Raw genomic sequence first — 21,757 nt, 5'->3', positions numbered from 1 at the left:
AAGTGATTTAAAGTCGAAGAATAAGACGCTCACTTACCTAATCTGACCTTATACATGTCGCACCAAGATTCTGCTTTTGAAATACATTGTACACACAGCAATCAACACGTCCGTCAACTCGTAAACAGCTGACTGACTGATTACCTATGACGTCAGTGGATTGTTGACGTGTTTTGTCTATGATGTCATCACTTACTAAAGAAACATCATTGACGTGATTACTTTGAGGACATCGCAGATTGTTTGGCCCGTCTCGCATATCTCAATATAATCTTTGGCAAGTTGGCGGGCGCGAAGGGAGCCGGGAACCACCTAAGGTTAAAGAACATTGCACTGTTGGTTGGAACCATTTTGTGTTTTAAGATTCGACCGTTATCGTCCGAACCTGTCAAACTCAGTAGGATGTTGTGTATCAGCAATTATCACGTACAGACTGTATTCTTCAAACAAAGTGCAGAACAAAAATACGTCAAAGAAAACTGCCCACCAGGAACGGCAACTTAGCTCCAGGAAACCTTTGTCGTTTTTAAAGAAACATTTGTATCTTTCGTTGAAAGGAGCGTATAGCTGGATCACGTTGGATCTGGTCACGTGACTTACCTGTCCAGGTGGACGTGTGTACTGAACGGCACATAAATTTGCAATTGATGGCCAAATATCAGTTCGCAACAGCAATTTAAATGTACAGGGTGTTGCATGAAAGTGTGAGGATACAGTGAAGCCGCCATGGGTGTGTGTACCGAAACCTGGAGGCGCGCTATAGGATGTTTTATTCCGACCAGGGTGAGACGTGTGTTTTTTTGCCCCGTTTTAAGGCTACCCCAGGGTACCCGTTTGACACTCAGACTCGCTGTGTTGTTGTTCACCCTCTTATCTGTCTCGGGGGACGTTGAGTCCAACCCAGGACCTCGCCAGTCCCAGAGCAGGACTAACAATTCCGTGGATAGGATGCAGACCAGATTATCCACCACCAATGTCACCGGGATCGTATCATCGCCACCATTGACAGATGGGTCGGACCTCGCTGTGGCACTAAAGTCGATCCAAGCTGATCTTACCTCTCTCAACGATAAATCTGATCGCTTCGCACGTGATTTCAACGATCAGATACGTGCTCTTCAATCTGAAAACGACTCCCTCCGAGACCGGGTGTCTTTCTTGGAGAAGAAGACAGACAAGTTAGAGGCCCAGTCCAGACGTAATAACGTCATTATACATGGCATTGCAGAAGAACAAGGTGAAACATGGGACACAGTTGAAAATAAAGTTAGAGACTTTCTCTCAAATAAACTGAACATGCTTAATGCCCCATCTGTTCCCATTGACCGCGCCCATCGCTTGCATAGCAAGTCCGGTACCAGACCAGTCATTGTCCGTTTCACATTTTATAAAGATAAGGAATCTGTTATGGAACGGGGGAGACGTCAGTTGAAGGGGGATGGTGTTAATAAAGTTTCTGAGGATTTTACCGAAAACATTCGCTGGATCAGACAACAGTTATTTCCCTTTATGAAACAGGCAAGGGACGGGAACAAGGTAGCTTTTCTAAGCTATGACAAGCTTGTCATTGACGGTGATGTTTTTGTTTTTGATGAGTATACCAAAGATATCCGTCAGATCGGCCGACGCCGTAATTGGTCGAGCAGAAGTCAACCTGCTCATCACCGCTCTGACTCCCCTCCCGCTGTCCCCCCAGACAACACGTCGTCTGCTCAACACCAGGCTGACTCCCCTCACGATGTGTCGTCTGCTCAAGGGTCCAGATAGGAAATTGGCGGTGGCCCCGTTGATGAATCTTCTCTTTGTATTAAAGATCACGAGATAAGTATTTCACATTATCTAAGTTTTTGTACTTGGAATATCTGTGGTATAAATACCAAAATATTAGATCCTGACTTTACATCATTTTGTGAATCTCATGATGTATTCAGTTGTATTGAAACAATGAGTCCTGATGCACAGCACGTCCTAGATGCTACATTCAGTAATTTTGATAATTTAGTATGCAATGCCGCCAGGCGACATAATGTTGGCAGATATTCAGGAGGTATATCAGTTTCTATCCGGAAGAATATTTCTTCTTTTTTTCAGAGAGTGTATATGGACTGGGAGAACTGTTTATTTTTCAAATTAACAGATGACTCTGCACATTTCCATATATTCATTGGATTTGTATACATCCACCCAGAAAGATCGCCTGAGTATACTGCTTCAGAAGACAACGGCATAGACATATTAGAAAATAGACTTTTACAAGTACTGTTTGATTATGGGGCAGCCAGTAAGTTTATTTTGTTTGGTGATTTTAATGCCAGAACAGCGAGTGAGCCAGATTTTATAGTAAATGACGGTCCTGACTATATACCCGTTAGTGACGATTACGCGCAGGATAACTTTGATAAACCTCGCAGTTCATATGACACTGTCACAAATATGTATGGAAAGTGTTTACTCGAGCTGTGTAAATCGATGAGTATACACATTGTGAACGGTAGAAGTTTGCCTGATATCCCTGGAAGTTTAAGTTACATTTCAAAGACTGGCTGTAGTACTGTTGATTATGCGCTTATTTCATTTGAGATGTTCAACAATATTGATAGTTTTGAGGTTAAACCTCGTACAGAGTCGGATCATCTCCCGATTGTTTGTGTAATCCATGACATAATCGCTTCCACGCCTAGCGTAAGTAATGATACAGTAATACCCATGTTCAAGTCCGTAGGGTATAAACTACGGGAGGACCAGAGAGATAGTTTTCATACGTACTTGGTAGATGGCATAAAGAATGGTATCCTGAATGATTTCAGAGATCTAATGTATATTGATGTTAACTCTGCCATTTCAAAAAATACATCCCTACTTCAATTATCCGGCGTTAGAGCAGGAGCCATCAGACTCACTTCACCTTATCACCGTCAATCGCGCCAACCTCCTTGGTTTGATCAAGAATGTGGCAAACTTAAGTCTGAAAAATACAGACTCTTAAACTGTTTCAGAAAGCATAAATGCGATTCTAACCTCGATTCCTATTTGAATGCAAAACACAATTTTAAAAAATGTTGCGAATTAAAAAAAGATAATTATTTAGCCAAAGCTGCAGATGATATTAAAATAGCAGCAAGAAATCCTGACTGTAAGATATTTTGGAGCACGTTAAAACGCTATCATCAGAAAACAGTTCCCACAGATAATATTTCTCCGTACCAATGGTATCATTACTTCAAAGGTCTCCTTTCCTGTAGAGATACAAAACAGCTTTCAGATTTTGATAAATCAGTGTACGATTTCGTCTCAACGCATAACTGTGACGATTGTGAAGAGCTTTCATTCTCGCATGATGTTTTGTCAACTCCAATTACCGAAGAGGAGGTAATAAAATCTATAAATGAATTGAAATGGAATAAGGCAGCGGGGCATGACGGTATCCCTCCCTCATTTTACAAATGTACTTTTACTTCTTTAGTGTCATATTTGAAAGATTTATTTAATGTAGTTCTTGACAGTGGTAAATTCCCATCGGTATGGAATATAGGCATGATTGTCCCTTTATTCAAGTCTGGAAGTGTATCAGAACCATGCAACTATCGTGGAATATCTCTTCTAAATATTTCTGGAAAATTATTTGCTAATATATTAGAAAAGCGTTTACGTGCCTGGGTTGACCTAAACGAACTACTTGACAAGGCTCAGGCTGGTTTTAGATCCAATTATAGTACAACTGATAATTTATTTATATTACAGTCATTATGTACAAAGTACCTCTGCAGACCTAAAGGGAGATTCTATTGCGCTTTCATCGACTTTAAGAAAGCCTTTGATTTTGTTGACCGTAAGAAATTGCTATTTATGTTACATACCAAAGGATGCCATGGCAAAATGTATAATATTTTAAGAAGCATGTATGACTCTGTTGCAGCCTGTGTTAGAACTAATTCTGGCAACACTGAATCGTTTAATACTTCCGCTGGTGTGCGACAAGGCTGTGTATTAAGCCCCGTACTCTTCATATTCTTTATTAATGAACTTGTAGATGATATGTATAAATCATGTAATAATGGAATATTTGTTACTCCCCAAATCAAAGATTTACTTTTGCTTCTCTTTGCAGATGATATTGTTACGTTTTCATTTATGGTAAACGGACTGCAGAGACAGATAAATATTCTTCAAACATTTTGTGACACATGGGGACTAGAGTTGAATATGGAAAAGTCTAATATAGTTGTCTTTAGAAATGGGGGCATAGTGGCACATTCTGAAAAATGGTTATTCCGGGGCAAAAGTATGAATGTTGTTTCATATTATAAATATTTGGGTCTTTTATTTTCTAGACGATTAAATTGGTCCATGGCATCTAAAACTCTTGCAGCACAAGCTAAGAAGGCATTATTTCCCATTTTCAAACTCTTTAAGGCTAATAAATTTATTTCATTTGACTCAGCTTGCTTACTTTTTGACACTAAAATAGCACCAATATTGCTATATGGATCTGAAATTTGGGGAGTAAACTACTTCGAAGCCATTGAAAATGTGCATGCATCATATTTTAAAAGATTTCTTACTGTAGGTAAATTTGCTTCCAACAAAGCCGTACTTGGCGATACAGGACGCTATAACATGCATATTGAGAGTCAAATGAGAGTTATCAGATACTGGATTAAACTTATCAGAATGCCCGATTACCGCTACCCGTATCAAAGCTATCAATTATTATTATCCCTAGACAAACGTGGAAAGTATTCTTGGGCTTCGGGTGTGCGAAATGTGTTATTTTCAAGCGGGTTTTCTTATGTTTGGTTTAAGCAAGATGTTGGTGATATAAAAATGTTTCTGTCAGCATTTAAACAACGAATAAAAGATATATACATTCAGAATTGGCACGCATCAGTAAATTCATCGAGTTTTCTAAGTCATTATTCACAATGTAAATCGATGTTTGGACCTGAAAAATATATTAGGGTCCTTAATGATAAGTCCCTTTTAAGAAATTTTTGTAAATTTAGAATCTCTCTACATGCCTTAAAAATACAGCGTTATAGAAAAGATAAAACTACACTAGAAGATTTATCATGTTCTTATTGTTCTTCTGGTAAAACTGAAGACGAACGTCACCTATTATTAGATTGTGAGGCATTCTCTGCCGGCCGAAGGAAGTATTTAAAATGCTTTAATGATTCCCCACAAACGATATATAAAATACTTAAATCTAAAAACGATGACACTTTTAAATCAGCTGCCAGTTTTATTAAACATTTGATGTCCATCCTTAAATTACATGTAAAACCATAATTTCGTGTCACGTGACCAATATTTGTGAAAAAGAAAAAAAATCTGTACTATGGGCCACTGGGCCTTCACTACTGAATAAAACCTGTCTGTCTGTCTGTCTGTCTGTCTGTCTGTATAGAAGATGACCCTGGTACCACCGACTGAACACCATGAATCATTGTGACAACTAACCAGCAAATTTTGCGACAAAGCTTTAAAATATGCTCCAAAGAAGTGTGTGACCTATCTAAAGAAGTACTGTATATAAGTAGGACCCCACGCTACCAAATGAATACAGTAAAGTACGGTTTAAGCGAAAGGGGGCAATTCTTTTTATTCGTAGTAACCGGAGTTCATTACCTAAAATATACAGAAAGTGTCCAGAATCGAAATAGACTCCTTTATTTTGTTAAGAAGCATCTTCGTTAAACCTTAATACACAAATCTGAATCATTTTGTTTAAGGCTAAAAGATGGACTCATCAGTATACTGAGGTTTAAAAGTTGGCCCATATTTTTCAGTTGTAAGTTCACGGATCTGCCAACCCAAAATGGAAAACTGACACAATCCAATTTGTGCAGGATATGTCCAGGAGTTTTGGGCAGCTGAGGTTTAAAATTTGGCCCATATTTTTCAGTTGTAAGTTCACGGATCTGATACCCAAAATGGAAAACTGACACAATCCAATTTGTGCAGGATATGTCCAGGAGTTTTGGGCAGCCTTTTTTTAACCCACAGAACATGCACACGTACACGCACACACTCACTCACAGAGTGTGTGTAAATCATTGTGTACACACAGTAAACATATCAGGGTATGAACATCGCCAAATGGTTGGGGCTGTGACAAGTCCATATAATGAAATGCTCTATGTTTTGAGGGCGGATAATGCTGTCACTATCAGAGTAACCTTCGTTTATCCACCCATACATGGGTGATTTTGAGCCGTATTGATTGTCCAGACAGTTTGTTTACTTCCATATTAAGCAGTGGCAGCCCCGAGCCTTGTACAACTATATGAGGGATCGTATATTAACCAGATTTGCCTATACTTACCGTAATCCTGAAAGGTGTATTTTCGAAATCTTGTTATTTCCACATCAAGAAGTGTCTGCAACGCGCCGTAAACAGCCAGTAGCAAGATAAGGGGTCGCATCTCAACAAAAGTAGTCTTTATTTACCGTGATCTTCACCGTTTTACTTTCGAAACATTGCTTTTTGTCTACACATTTCTCAATATACATATCAAGATGATGAGGTACTTTATCGACATCGAAGGACAAACTTGTAATTGACTCACCTGACAGCTTCAAAATAATCTCTGGTTGTTTGAGTGTGTCCCCGTTTCGTCACAGGCAACAGCACAAAGGGAGGTAACTCTCATATAGTTTCATGTGGCCGTTGTGTCAGTTGCTATTAATGTTTGTGTCACTATTGCGGTCAGCGTAGAGATGATTGCTGAGTTTTCATATTACCAAGTTAAAATGCCCATTCTACTATACTCTCATATTCAGAGTTTTAGCAATGTCGTAAAAGAGATTCAACGATGAAACACGGAATATTTACCTACGAATTTTGTCTCTTCTTCAAGTTTGATATTTGAATGCATAATGTTGGGGACCGTGTTTACAAAGATGACTGTGAAAATTGACATTGCATGTAGCGTTTCGTGCGGAACATTTAAATAACATTTAAAAGGTCCTAACACATATTAAGACAACCCGAAACATATGTAATACAATTGCATGAATCATTCATGTAGTGTTTGAAAATAATTGAGTGAGTTTCAATGTTGTGATTTTGCGTTTCATCATCTAATTAAAATATTTCATACATCAGTTTGAGTGACTAACTCTGACCAACATAGGTCGGGGTGATGTTTACCTACATATATAGTATCTCACGCATCTACCCTTTGTCGGCGACACACGACGCCCTGCTACCTGGGGCTAATCACATCTATTTATAGATCAGGATTCACCTGGTTTCTTGGAAGTTGGGGGACGTCTATATTTATCGGGGGACTCCCTTCCATACAAGGAGAAAACTATGAATAATCGATATGACGATTCCAGGAAATAGGTCGGTACCCGGGTATAAATACCCAACAATTTATAGTGGAGGAATCACATACATCGAGATCTGGAAACAGTCGAGTTATTGCAGGTAGGTGAAGCTTAACGTTATTGTTCATATATGGAAGGACTACTGGAATAGGAATATTTGCAGTAAACTCCTACAGTGTGCAAGTGTGATTTCCCTTGGTGGGTCAGTGTGTGAGTGTTGTTTTATCACTCGGTAGCGTTAATTAAACCAGTGTCTGACAGCATAAGTAACGATGCACACAAGTGTAAGTTGGAACGTAGTGAAGCAAAAACCTACCCGGTATTCTTTATCGGTTTATTTGTGATTGAGTATCTACTAATATTTTTTTGTTTTGATATATCTATAAGACTACAGTAAAACTCGCGCTGATCCAGTACATTCTACCGTTAGCCTTTTTGTCATATCACATTATATTTGCAATTTATTGGTAACAGTATGAGTAAATACCTAATAATGGTGAATGCTTCCTCTATAAAAGTTAGTTACTCAACCACTTTATTTCAGAAGTTTCACCAAGACAAACATTACAGCCATCACCACATCATGTCTGAGTACGATACAGATATTGCCGCTGTTGTCATTGACAACGGATCTGGAATGTGTAAAGCCGGCTTTGCTGGGGATGACGCCCCACGTGCTGTTTTTCCAGCCATCACCGGTAGACCCAAGTACGATGTGAGTGTACGATGGACAGTGTCCAAATTCAATAAATAAGGTTTACCTACATTTAATAGTTCCGAAAAGATTCAGCTTGACGTGACAGTAAATGGGAATATTTGTCAGTGTAACCAAAAACCTTATAATCCCCTTTCCCCAGTTTTTCGTATGTCATATTTTGTGAAAAGTGTTAAATTATTTATAACGGACGCCCATGTGCAATGTTCATCATTTGCTTATAAAACTACCAAGTGGTCCTTAAGCACTGAAATCCCTCCTACAGGTCTACATGGCCGGGATGGGAACCAAGGACTGCTACATAGGGGATGAGGCACAGAGTAAGAGAGGCATCCTCAGTTTGAAATACCCCGTAGAGAACGGCATCGTCAACAACTGGGACGACATGGAACGTGTGTGGCACCACACCTACTACAACGAGCTGAGAGTGGCACCCGAGGAGCACCCAGTACTTCTGACAGAGGCACCACTCAACCCCAAGTCTAACAGAGAGAAGATGGTGCAGGTAAGGGTCACGTTGTTTAGATGACCTGACAAGGGGGAGGTCTCACTGTTAAAATCACATGTGTCCTATAAATCATATACCGGGCTGTATAATGGCTTCAAACTTGTAAACATTTTCATCGTTCTTTATATGTAAGAATGCACTTTCTCTCCAGCTCCCGCTCAGCACAATGATATACTCGTATTCTCAAAAATCTGAACAACCTGTTCGTGTGTTTACAATGATTCACCTGGCTGTTCACGTGTTAGCGTGTTCATGATGTCAACCACTTTTAACTGGATTCGAGTTTGCACATAGTTGATGCAGTAAAATGCCGAGACTTAGAGCGGCATATAACATTCATTTGGAAGATGAAAATGGTTGCATTTTACTAAATGAGGCGACATGGTTAAACCAAGATGAAATGGTACATCTTTTCAAAATTGTAGATTTATAGCATATAGGACATGCTTGCACATAAGGGTGCCGTTAAATTGCATCTTAATGTGACTGATGTTTGTTTCCTCGTTACAGATCATGTTTGAGACATTCAATACTCCCGCCTTCTACGTGAGTATCCAGGCGGTGTTGTCGCTGTACGCCTCGGGGAGAACCACCGGAGTCGTCCTGGACTCGGGAGATGGCGTCTCGCACGTCGTGCCCATATATGAAGGTGAGACCAAATCGGATATTTCACAATAGACTACAAAATGTTAGTTCATATTGTCAAGTAGCGTAACGTGTGATTCCGCGCTACTTATTATATAACCTGATTTGTGATTATCTTAGGCTACGCCCTGCCCCACGCTGTCCGGAGAATGGACCTGGCTGGCCGTCACCTGACCTCCTACCTCAGCAGGATTCTACACGAGAGAGGATACAACTTTACTACTTCATGTGAGTGGTCCACACGTGTCTTCATATCATTCATATACCATACCTTATGTTATGATATAAACAGTTTTCCTTCTCTCTAATTTTATATGAATTAAAGCCTAAAAATAAATTTCAAAAGCATTATTTCGTTTCACACTTAATGCTAAAATATGTTGAATCGAATGAGCATAACAGTTGGTATACCTTTCTACCTTAATAACAGGATTGTGAAGGCCAAGGGATATTGATTAATCTTCACAAATATATAAGTCAATATGATCGTCAGTATATTTCGGCATCAATAACACTGTGTCATACACCTAATGCAGCCAGTATTTCTTGATTGTGATAAGTTGTAATGTTGTGTTTGCAGCTGAGAAGGAGATAGTTCGAGACATCAAGGAGAAACTCAGCTATGTTGCCATGGACTTCGAGTCAGAGATGGTGTCAGCAGCACAGTCCAGCGCCATTGAGAAAGGATACGAGCTCCCGGACGGGTCTGTGATAACTATCGGCAATGAGAGGTTCCGAGCTCCGGAGTGCATGTTCCAGCCGAGCTTCACGGGTAAGTAGTAAAGGATGACGGACAATCCAGTTCTAACGGAACTTAAAAAAACATTTATCCTCATAAACATTGGCGATGATCGATTGCGTTCAACGATAAACATGAGTGCTTGGTGTTGATCAGTGATATATACTATACATTAGTATAACTAATTAGTATTAATAACAACCGCTTCTCTTTACACCTGCTGTTTACTAAGGTATGGAGAGTGTCGGCGTCCACGAGATGGTCAACAGCTCGGTGATGAACTGTGATATTGACATCAGGAAGGATCTGTACAGCAACGTGGTTCTGTCAGGGGGGTCAACAATGTATCCAGGTGAGGTGTTCCTGTAGTTGCCAAGGCAGTTGGAGTGTTTAGAATAAGCCATGGTTTAAAAACATTGTTGTTTCCGCAGTTAAGCTACATTGGACAAAATACAATGCTATCGATTCTGTCTCAGTAAATGTAAGACTGCATGACAACATTTCACCCCTTTTAATGTTGAAATTGTTCTCATTCATGACTGTCACATTTTCTACAAATAGTGACGCTGTTATTTTACAGGTCTGGCAGATCGAATGGCGAAGGAACTCAGCGCCATCGTGCCGTCCACAATCAAGGTCAAGGTTATTTCGCCGCCTGAACGGAAGTACTCGGTGTGGATCGGCGGCTCCATCTTGGCCTCGCTTTCAACCTTTCAACAGATGTGGATCTCCAAGCAGGAGTACGATGAATCTGGACCCAGCATTGTTCACAGGAAGTGTTTCTGACCGCTATTTCGTGACACAAGTTGACAATGATGGGTGCAATGTTTAGACTTTCAGTAGGAAGGAGGTGTACTTTATATTTGAAATTGCAATCGAAAAATCAATGTCTTCACGTTGCAAGCGACAGCAAAAACCACCCAGGATATTAACAGGGGATATTACACACAGAAGTTGTTGTCTGGACTTGACGTTGCGTTAACGGTGGATTACATCTTTGTTTTTCAGTAGAGAACACCGAACAATATCATGAATGATCTGAATCATTACAGTGCCTTTTAAAAGGCGTCATGTTTTATATGATTATAAAAGGGCACTGATGTTATCAGATATTGTATATATGTATCCATGTGCATGAAATCATTTGTATATACATCATATATTTATCAACCCATCTGTACAACACATCACATATACTTCAATCCATGTGTATATATCACATGTAATGAATCCATCTGTACATATCACTTGTATCAACAATGTGTAAGATTATGTGACTTGAATAAATGTTTCAACCGAATTTGTTTTCTTCTTTTGCCTGTTAACATCCAGAAATCTAACTGTTCATATGTTGACAACAGTAAAAGGAAACATTGCACTTATTTTGTGAATCGAATCCAACTATTTGGCGTGAAGAGTGAACACTTCAGACATTATGATACCCCATGGCTTCTTACGTATTTGGTTGAGAAGAAAATGTCAATAATCTATTTTAATGTGAACTAAGTTTGAAAACTCTCTTAACTTTATGACGCATAGGAAATATCTATTTAGAATATATCTGACTATAAAAATCCTGAAAGGGAAAATGTGAACATGTAACCGCGAGCACCTCCAAAAATGTCTATGCTTATATCGAAAGAAACAATTCTAGACGTAGTCCGTTCGTTAAACACATTTTCTTCAGAATTTTCACCATTTATCGATCTTACAACACCAAACCAGTTTCTGTTTAACAATTATTATTGATAACACTGCGCATTACCTGAAGTATATTTCCGACTCCCTGTAGTTTTCTCATACAAACACAATCACGTGTCTTTCAAACAGTATTCTACCATGACTTCAGAAAACACTGGTTTATGATTGCTTAATGAACGACATTCAGGGGTATATAATGACAATATGATTTTCCAATACAGAATGTATTTTGTAATTTTAAGAACGCAGTTATGGTGGCACGGACACATTTTCCCTTGTTTCAGAATCAGAGGTACATAACCAAGTTATGATAGCTCCCTTTTATATTTCACGCTACGTATTCGGTAGATAAATTTTGGGCTATGATGAGTTCGTTATATACCTCTGATTTACAAACACAGTGTGTTTATCTCCTAAGTAAACTGTAACTAACTTATTCATTTACTAATACATGTATTATGGACTCTTTAAGGAACAAGAAAGTCAGTTACCAAATCTACGCATCCGTCTAATATGTACTCAGATATGTCAAAGTTTTACCCCTAGGCTTTCCTTAAATGCAAACGAATACACATTAGAAGACAACAGCGCTCACTTACCTGGGGCACGTTTGACAAAACGCTCGTAGCCTAAGATCTCGTAAGATTTCTCGTAGCCATTGTACCTCCTATACTGTAACACAGGAGCTATGGATGCTACGAGAAAAGTTACGAGATCTTAGGCTTACGAGAGTTTCGTGAAACGGGCCCCAGGGCTTGACTGCTGTTGTAACTCACCTAGGAAGCAAAACGTCCACCGGTCGCCAATATTGCCCATAGATTCATTATGTGTGACGTCAGCTGATTGTTGACGAGTTTAGTCTGTGACGTCAGTACTTATGAGGATGCAAAATGCCATGACGATTCTCCATTGTTGACGTCACAGATGACTTCCATTACCCTCTAGACATGCATTCATTCGATTCTTCTTCCATGAAGTAAATATTTGATTTCTTTGATGATCAATGGGCAACGGAGTGTTCGGTCAAATACCATCCGCTTCACAAGTGTTTCTTTCTGTTTCAGTACTTCGCATCTCATCTAGGGACATGCGTCTTTGCCGTGCTACTGCATTTAGCAGTCGTCATACATGTCCTATATCCCTGTTTCATACATTTACCAACAATACCCCAAAGAGCGTCACATGCTGCACCATTGTGCCCCCATGAAATGTTGTACCCATTATGACAGAAAACATCAGAAACATAACTATCACAAGCGAGTGTCCATGGGCTTTATATCTTATCCAGGTAAGGTCAACAGCACAGTGTGGTAAACGTCGTCTTGTATTACTGTTACGCTCATTCCGATCGTTCAGTGCAATACAAAGTAAATTTATCTTTATGAAGTATTGGAGAATCAGCTTGCTTGGCACAGGCACCAGTGTGCACAACCAACGTATACAACATCCTTACTTAATGGCGACTATACATATGAGGTCTTTGGGAGGAGTACGGTGAATTAACAGAGAAACGTACACTAACGGTTCTAGGTGATTTACTGGATGGGAGTAATCCTAATAGAACATGGAATCTATTTTTTTTACTTGTTTTCAACACAACACAACGTCCAGACGGAAATATTCCCTCAGTTATTTTATTCCATCGGCACTTGCATGTCATTATGTTATCAAGGATTTCCAGAGATCATATATAATCAAGCAGGATGTAATCATATAGACTCCCTGCGAAATATAATAGCAATTGTCCCTCACACACAGTAAACACATACACATAGTAAACATATACACATTGTAAACAAATACACATGGTAAATGTATCAAGGAATAAACCTGGCTGAATGTATAAGTCCATACACTGATATGCTTCTCATGCCATTCATATTTGGAAGTGCTGTCATCGTCACTTTAACCCTATATGGATGTTTTGCGATGTTGTACTGACAGCGAGACACAGCGTCGATATCAAGTAATGGCAGCCATGCATGACGCAGGCAATAACAATATGGGGGTCGTATATCAACCACTGCAGTTTTTATTTACCACGCTTTTATTTACCACGATGCTCACGAAGTTGTATTGAAACTTTGATTTTATGACATATTTCTGAATATATTGTTAAATAATGAGCTACTTTGTCGATATCAAAAGGCAAAACTTACGTGACACATTACAAATCGTCCTCGCGATTGTTGTTGGAGTGTGTCCCTGTGTCGTCAAGGGTCACAGTACCAAGGGAAGTAACTCTCATATCGTGTCATGTGCAAACCGTATCAGTTGCTATTTGTGTGTGATTGTGTCATTGCTGTCTGACAAGTTTTCATATCACCACGTCAAAAGTTCTGCTCTACTGTATTCTCACATTTAAAGTCTCAGGAATGTCGGGAAAGTGATCAAACAATGAAACACGGGATATTAACACACACACACACACACACACACACACACACACACACACACACACACACACACACACACACACACATTCCCCTCCCCCAATATTTGAATTTAAACATTCATAGCACATTTTAAGAAACCAAGACACATGGTTTCCAAACTTGAGTGAGTGAGTGAATTTAGTTTTACGCCGCACTCTGACTGCTTTCTGTTTCATAACTTTACATCTATGTCATGTTACTGCATTCAACAGTCGTCATACAATCATAGATCCCTGCTTCATACATTTTAGTCACAATACCTCACAGAAAATCATATGCTGCACCAATGTTTTATCACTTGGTTACACACTGTCACACATGGGGGAATGAAATATTGTACAAAATTGAAGTGAGCGACTTTAGTTTTACGCCGCACTCAGCAATATTACAGCAATCTGGGGCGATCTGTAAATAATCGAGCCTGAACCAGACAATCCACTGATCAACAGCAGGACCATCGATCTGCGCAAGTGAGACCGGGTGACATGCTTTAACCGAGTCAACGAGCCCGATCTCGTTAGTCGCCTCTTACCTCAAGCATAGTCGCCTATTATGGCATGCATGGGTCGCTGAAGACCTATTCTACCCCGGATTTTCACGGGTAGGTTTCTAAACTATTTGTGTGAGTTCCAATGTTGTGGTGTGTTTCCAAAGAACTCAAATTGTGATACCTGAAAATATTTGCACATCAGAATATAGAATGACTATGAAACAAGAAGGGAAAGCTAGATATTCCACGTGAAAATTCACTTCAGTTATTGATACGCAAAAGTCTGCCATCCGTTGGAGTGACTAACGTGTTATGACCAATATAGGTCAGGCTGATGTTTACCTACATATATAGTATCTAAATGTCTACACACTGTCGGCGATATGCGACGCCCTGCTACCCGGGACAAATCACATCTATTTATAGATCAGGATTCACCTGGTTTCTCGGAAGTTGGGTGACTTCTATATTTATCGGGGGATTCCCTTCCATACAAGGAGAAAACTATGAATAATCGATATGACGATTCCAGGAAATAGCTCAGTACCCGGGTATAAATACCCAACAGTTTATAGTGGAGGAATCACATACATCGAGATCTGGAAACAGTTACTACAGGTAGGTGAAACCTGACGTTATTCTTTATACACTGACATTAGGTCAAATGGGATATATGGAATATATGTAGCAAACTAGTGCACTAACCATGAGCGATTAACTTGTTAGGGTCAGTGAGTGAATCTTGTTTTACGCCACAGTCAACACTATGTCAGCTTTATCACTCGCTGGGGTAAATTGACCAGTGTCCGGCAAAGTGAGTAAAGGGCTTCATCTAATACACTTGTATTGTTCCAGTATTCAGATAGTGTAAGTAACCCAATTATTTTCTTTCAGAATTTTCACCCACACAAACAGTACAACCATCAATACATCATGTCTGAGTACGATACAGATATTGCAGCTGTTGTAATTGACAATGGATCTGGAATGTGTAAAGCAGGCTTTGCTGGGGATGACGCCCCACGTGCTGTTTTTCCAGCCATCACTGGTAGACCCAAGTACGATGTGAGTAGACAGTGTCTTCATTCAATAAATACGGTTTCAACACATCCTTGTATCGTTAGCTCCAACAAGATTAGGTTTTGACGTGACAGTAAATGTGAATATTTGTCAGTATAACAAAAAGCACAATTACAAAAGTAGTTCGTGTGTGTTTACTTTTTTGCGAAACGTGTTCATTATTTACAACGGACGTCCATTTACAATGTTAAACATTTGCTTATAAAACTACCACGTTGTCCTTACAGGTCTACATGGCCGGGATGGGAAGCAAGGACTGCTACATAGGGGACGAGGCACAGAGTAAGAGAGGTATCCTCAGTCTGAAATACCCCGTAGAGAACGGCATCGTCAACAACTGGGACGACATGGAACGTGTGTGGCACCACACCTACTACAACGAGCTGAGAGTGGCACCCGAGGAGCACCCAGTACTTCTGACAGAGGCACCACTCAATCCCAAGTCTAACAGAGAGAAGATGGTGCAGGTAAGGGTCATATACCGGGCTGTATAATGGCATCAACATGTAAACATTTTCATCGTTCTGGAGATGTAAGAATGTACTTTGTCTTCTCCTCCCGATCAGCACAGTGATGTACTCGTATTCTCCAAAATCTGAACAACCTGTTCATGTGTTTCAATGATTCACCTGGCTTATAACTGGATTCGATTTTGTTCATAGTTGATGCAGTAAAATGCTGAGATTGAGAGCGGCATATAACATTCATTTGGAAGATGAAAATGGTTGCATTTTACTACATGAGGCGGTGTGGTTAAACCAAGATGAAATGGTACATCTTTTCAAAATTGTAGATTTATAGCATATAGGACATGCTTGCACATAAGGGTGCCGTTAAATTGCATCTTAATGTGACTGATGTTTGTTTCCTCGTTACAGATCATGTTTGAGACATTCAATACTCCCGCCTTCTACGTGAGTATCCAGGCGGTGTTGTCGCTGTACGCCTCGGGGAGAACCACTGGCGTCGTTCTGGACTCGGGAGATGGCGTCTCGCACGTCGTGCCCATATATGAAGGTGAGACCAAATCGGATATTTCACAATAGACTACAAATGTTAGTTCATATTCTCACGTAACGTAACATGTGCTACTTATTATATAACCTGATTTGTGATTATCATATCAGGCTACGCCCTGCCCCACGCTGTCCGGAGAATGGACCTGGCTGGCCGTCACCTGACCTCCTACCTCAGCAGGATTCTACACGAGAGAGGATACAACTTTACTACTTCATGTGAGTGGTCCACACGTGTCTTCATATCATTCATATACCATACCTTATGTTATGATATAAACAGTTTTCCTTCTCTCTGATTTTATATGAATTAAAGCCTAAAAATAAATTTCAAAAGCATTATTTCGTTTCACACTTAATGCAAAAAATATGTTGAATCGAATGAGCATAACAGTTGGTAAACCTTTCTACCTTAATAACAGGATTGTTAAGGCCAAGGGATATTGATTAATCTTCACAAATATATAAGTCAATATGATCGTCAGTATATTTCGGCATCAATAACACTGTGTCATACACCTAATGCAGCCAGTATTTCTTGATTGTGATAAGTTGTAATGTTGTGTTTGCAGCTGAGAAGGAGATAGTTCGAGACATCAAGGAGAAACTCTGCTATGTTGCCATGGACTTCGAGTCAGAAATGGTGTCAGCAGCACAGTCCAGCGCCAATGAGAAGGGATACGAGCTGCCGGACGGGTCTGTGATAACTATCGGCAATGAGAGGTTCCGAGCTCCAGAGTGTATGTTCCAGCCGAGCTTCACGGGTAAGTAGTACAGGATGACGGACAATCCAGTTCTAACGGAACTTAAAAAAACATTTATCCTCATAAGCATTGGCGATGATCGATTGCGTTCAACGATAAACATGAATACTTGGTGTTGATTTGTAATGTATAATAGACATTAGTAAGTAAGAACGACCCTTTCTCTAAACACATGCTGTTTACCCAGGTATGGAGAGTGTCGGCGTCCACGAGATGGTCAACAACTCGGTGATGAACTGTGACATTGACATCAGGAAGGATCTGTACAGCAACGTGGTTCTGTCAGGGGGATCAACAATGTATCCAGGTGAGGTGTTGCTGTAGTTGCCAAGGCAAAAGCCGTGTTTTGGAATATGACATGGTTATTCCTGGACAAAATGCACTGCGATTGATCCTATATCGTTAAATGTAAGAATCCAAGATTACAGTTCACCACTTTGCATTGTAAATTGTTCTCATTCATGACTGTCACATTTTCTACAAATAGTAACGCTGTTATTTTACAGGTCTGGCAGATCGAATGGCGAAGGAACTCAGCGCCATCGTGCCGTCCACAATCAAGGTCAAGGTTATTTCGCCGCCTGAACGGAAGTACTCGGTGTGGATCGGCGGCTCCATCTTGGCCTCGCTTTCAACCTTTCAACAGATGTGGATCTCCAAGCAGGAGTACGATGAATCTGGACCCAGCATTGTTCACAGGAAGTGTTTCTGACCGCTATTTCGTGACACAAGTTGACAATGATGGGTGCAATGTTTAGACTTTCAGTAGGAAGGAGGTGTACTTTATATTTGAAATTGCAATCGAAAAATCAATGTCTTCACGTTGCAAGCGACAGCAAAAACCACCCAGGATATTAACAGGGGATATTACACACAGAAGTTGTTGTCTGGACTTGACGTCGCGTTAACGGTGGATTACATCTTTGTTTTTCAGTAGAGAACAACCATGTGTAAGGTTATGTGACTTGAATAAATGTTTCCGTCGAATATTTGTTTTCTTCTTTTGCCTGTTAACATCCAGAAATCTAACTGTTCATATGTTGACAACAGTAAAAGGAAACATTGCACTTATTTTGTGAATCGAATCCAACTATTTGGCGTGAAGAGTGAACACTTCAGACATTATGATACCCCATGGCTTCTTACGTATTTGGTTGAGAAGAAAATGTCAATAATCTATTTTAATGTGAACTAAGTTTGAAAACTCTCTTAACTTTATGACGCATAGGAAATATCTATTTAGAATATATCTGACTATAAAAATCCTGAAAGGGAAAATGTGAACATGTAACCGCGAGCACCTCCAAAAATGTCTATGCTTATATCGAAAGAAACAATTCTAGACGTAGTCCGTTCGTTAAACACATTTTCTTCAGAATTTTCACCATTTATCGATCTTACAACACCAAACCAGTTTCTGTTTAACATCTACTGTTGATAGCACTGCGCATTACCTGAAGTATATTTCCGACTCCCTGTAGTTTTCTCATACAAACACAATCACGTGTCTTTCAAACAGTATTCTACCATGACTTCAGAAAACACTGGTTTATGATTGCTTAATGAACGACATTCAGGGGTATAAAATGACAATATGATTTTCCAATACAGAATGTATTTTGTAATTTTAAGAACGCAGTTATGGTGGCACGGACACATTTTCCCTTGTTTCAGAGTCAGAGGTACATAACGAAGTTATGATAGCTCCCTTTTATATTTCACGCTACGTATTCGGTAGATAAATTTTGGGCTATGATGAGTTCGTTATATACCTCTGATTTACAAACACAGTGTGTTTATCTCCTAAGTAAACTGTAACTAACTTATTCATTTACTAATACATGTATTATGGACTCTTTAAGGAACAAGAAAGTCGGTTACCAAATCTACGCATCCGTCTAATATGTACTCAGATATGTCAAAGTTTTACCCCTAGGCTTTCCTTAAATGCAAACGAATACACATTAGAAGACAACAGCACTCACTTACCTGGGGCCCGTTTGACAAAACGCTCGTAGCCTAAGATCTCGTAAGTTTTCTCGTAGCCATTGTACCTCCTATACTGTAACACAGGAGCTATGGATGCTACGAGAAAAGTTACGAGATCTTAGGCTTACGAGAGTTTCGTGAAACGGGCCCCAGGGCTTGACTGCTGTTGTAACTCACCTAGGAAGCAAAACGTCCACCGGTCGCCAATATTGCCCATAGATTCATTATGTGTGACGTCAGCTGATTGTTGACGAGTTTAGTCTGTGACGTCAGTACTTATGAGGATGCAAAATGCCATGACGATTCTCCATTGTTGACGTCACAGATGACTTCCATTACCCTCTAGACATGCATTCATTCGATTCTTCTTCCATGATTTCTTTGATGATCAATGGGCAACGGAGTGTTCGGTCAAATACCATCCGCTTCACAAGTGTTTCTTTCTGTTTCAGTACTTCGCATCTCATCTAGGGACATGCGTCTTTGCCGTGCTACTGCATTTAGCAGTCGTCATACATGTCCTATATCCCTGTTTCATACATTTACCAACAATACCCCAAAGAGCGTCACATGCTGCACCATTGTGCCCCCATGAAATGTTGTACCCATTATGACAGAAAACATCAGAAACATAACTATCAGAAGCGAGTGTCCATGGGCTTTATATCTTATCCAGGTAAGGTCAACAGCACAGTGTGGTAAACGTCGTCTTGTATTACTGCTACGCTCATTCCGATCGTTCAGTGCAATACAAAGTAAATTTATCTTTATGAAGTATTGGAGAATCAGCTTGCTTGGCACAGGCACCAGTGTGCACAACCAACGTATACAACATCCTTACTTAATGGCGACTATACATATGAGGTCTTTGGGAGGAGTACGGTGAATTAACAGAGAAACGTACACTAACGGTTCTAGGTGATTTACTGGATGGGAGTAATCCTAATAGAACATGGAATCTATTATTTTAATTTGTTTTCAACACAACACAACGTCCAGACGGAAATATTCCCTCAGTTATTTTATTCCATCGGCACCTGCATGTCATTATGTTATCAAGGATTTCCAGAGATCATATATAATCAAGCAGGATGTAATCATATAGACTCCCTGCGAAATATAATAGCAATTGTCCCTCACACACAGTAAACACATACACATAGTAAACATATACACATTGTAAACAAATACACATGGTAAATGTATCAAGGAATAAACCTGGCTGAATGTATAAGTCCATACACTGATATGCTTCTCATGCCATTCATATTTGGAAGTGCTGTCATCGTCACTTTAACCCTATATGGATGTTTTGCGATGTTGTACTGACAGCGAGACACTGCGTCGATATCAAGTAATGGCAGCCATGCATGACGCAGGCAATAACAATATGGGGGTCGTATATCAACCACTGCAGTTTTTATTTACCACGCTTTTATTTACCACGATGCTCACGAAGTTGTATTGAAACTTTGATTTTATGACATATTTCTGAATATATTGTGAAATAATGAGCTACTTTGTCGATATCAAAAGGCAAAACTTACGTGACACATTACAAATCGTCCTCGCGATTGTTGTTGGAGTGTGTCCCTGTGTCGTCAAGGGTCACAGTACCAAGGGAAGTAACTCTCATATCGTGTCATGTGCAAACCGTATCAGTTGCTATTTGTGTGTGATTGTGTCATTGCTGTCTGACAAGTTTTCATATCACCACGTCAAAAGTTCTGCTCTACTGTATTCTCACATTTAAAGTCTCAGGAATGTCGGGAAAGTGATCAAACAATGAAACACGGGATATTAACACACACACACACACACACACACACACACACACACACACACACACACACACACACACACACATTCCCCTCCCCCAATATTTGAATTTAAACATTCATAGCACATTTTAAGAAACCAAGACACATGGTTTCCAAACTTGAGTGAGTGAGTGAATTTAGTTTTACGCCGCACTCTGACTGCTTTCTGTTTCATAACTTTACATCTATGTCATGTTACTGCATTCAACAGTCGTCATACAATCATAGATCCCTGCTTCATACATTTTAGTCACAATACCTCACAGAAAATCATATGCTGCACCAATGTTTTATCACTTGGTTACACACTGTCACACATGGGGGAATGAAATATTGTACAAAATTGAAGTGAGCGACTTTAGTTTTACGCCGCACTCAGCAATATTACAGCAATCTGGGGCGATCTGTAAATAATCGAGCCTGAACCAGACAATCCACTGATCAACAGCAGGACCATCGATCTGCGCAAGTGAGACCGGGTGACATGCTTCAACCGAGTCAACGAGCCCGATCTCGTTAG

General features: G+C 39.9%; 1 protein-coding gene across 1 annotated transcript; it reads left to right on the top strand.

Annotated features, from left to right (window-relative positions):
- Positions 1–7,378: 7,378 nt before the first annotated feature.
- LOC137295207 (uncharacterized) lies at positions 7,379–18,417 on the top strand. Its single transcript, XM_067826527.1, has 15 exons — positions 7,379–7,435; positions 7,880–8,050; positions 8,316–8,555; positions 9,069–9,207; positions 9,324–9,431; positions 9,784–9,975; positions 10,175–10,294; positions 10,523–10,718; positions 15,393–15,633; positions 15,876–16,115; positions 16,527–16,665; positions 16,776–16,883; positions 17,237–17,428; positions 17,616–17,735; positions 17,935–18,417. The coding sequence occupies exons 2-15, from the start codon at positions 7,919–7,921 to the stop codon at positions 18,138–18,140; spliced, it is 2,373 nt and encodes a 790-aa protein (XP_067682628.1). The 5' UTR covers positions 7,379–7,435; positions 7,880–7,918; the 3' UTR covers positions 18,141–18,417.
- Positions 18,418–21,757: the final 3,340 nt, after the last annotated feature.

Source organism: Haliotis asinina, chromosome 8 (genome assembly GCF_037392515.1).
Source record: "Haliotis asinina isolate JCU_RB_2024 chromosome 8, JCU_Hal_asi_v2, whole genome shotgun sequence".
Taxonomy (NCBI): Eukaryota; Metazoa; Mollusca; class Gastropoda; order Lepetellida; family Haliotidae; genus Haliotis; species Haliotis asinina.
Note: the sequence above shows the minus strand (reverse complement) of the source record. Positions and strands in the feature narration are given on the sequence as shown.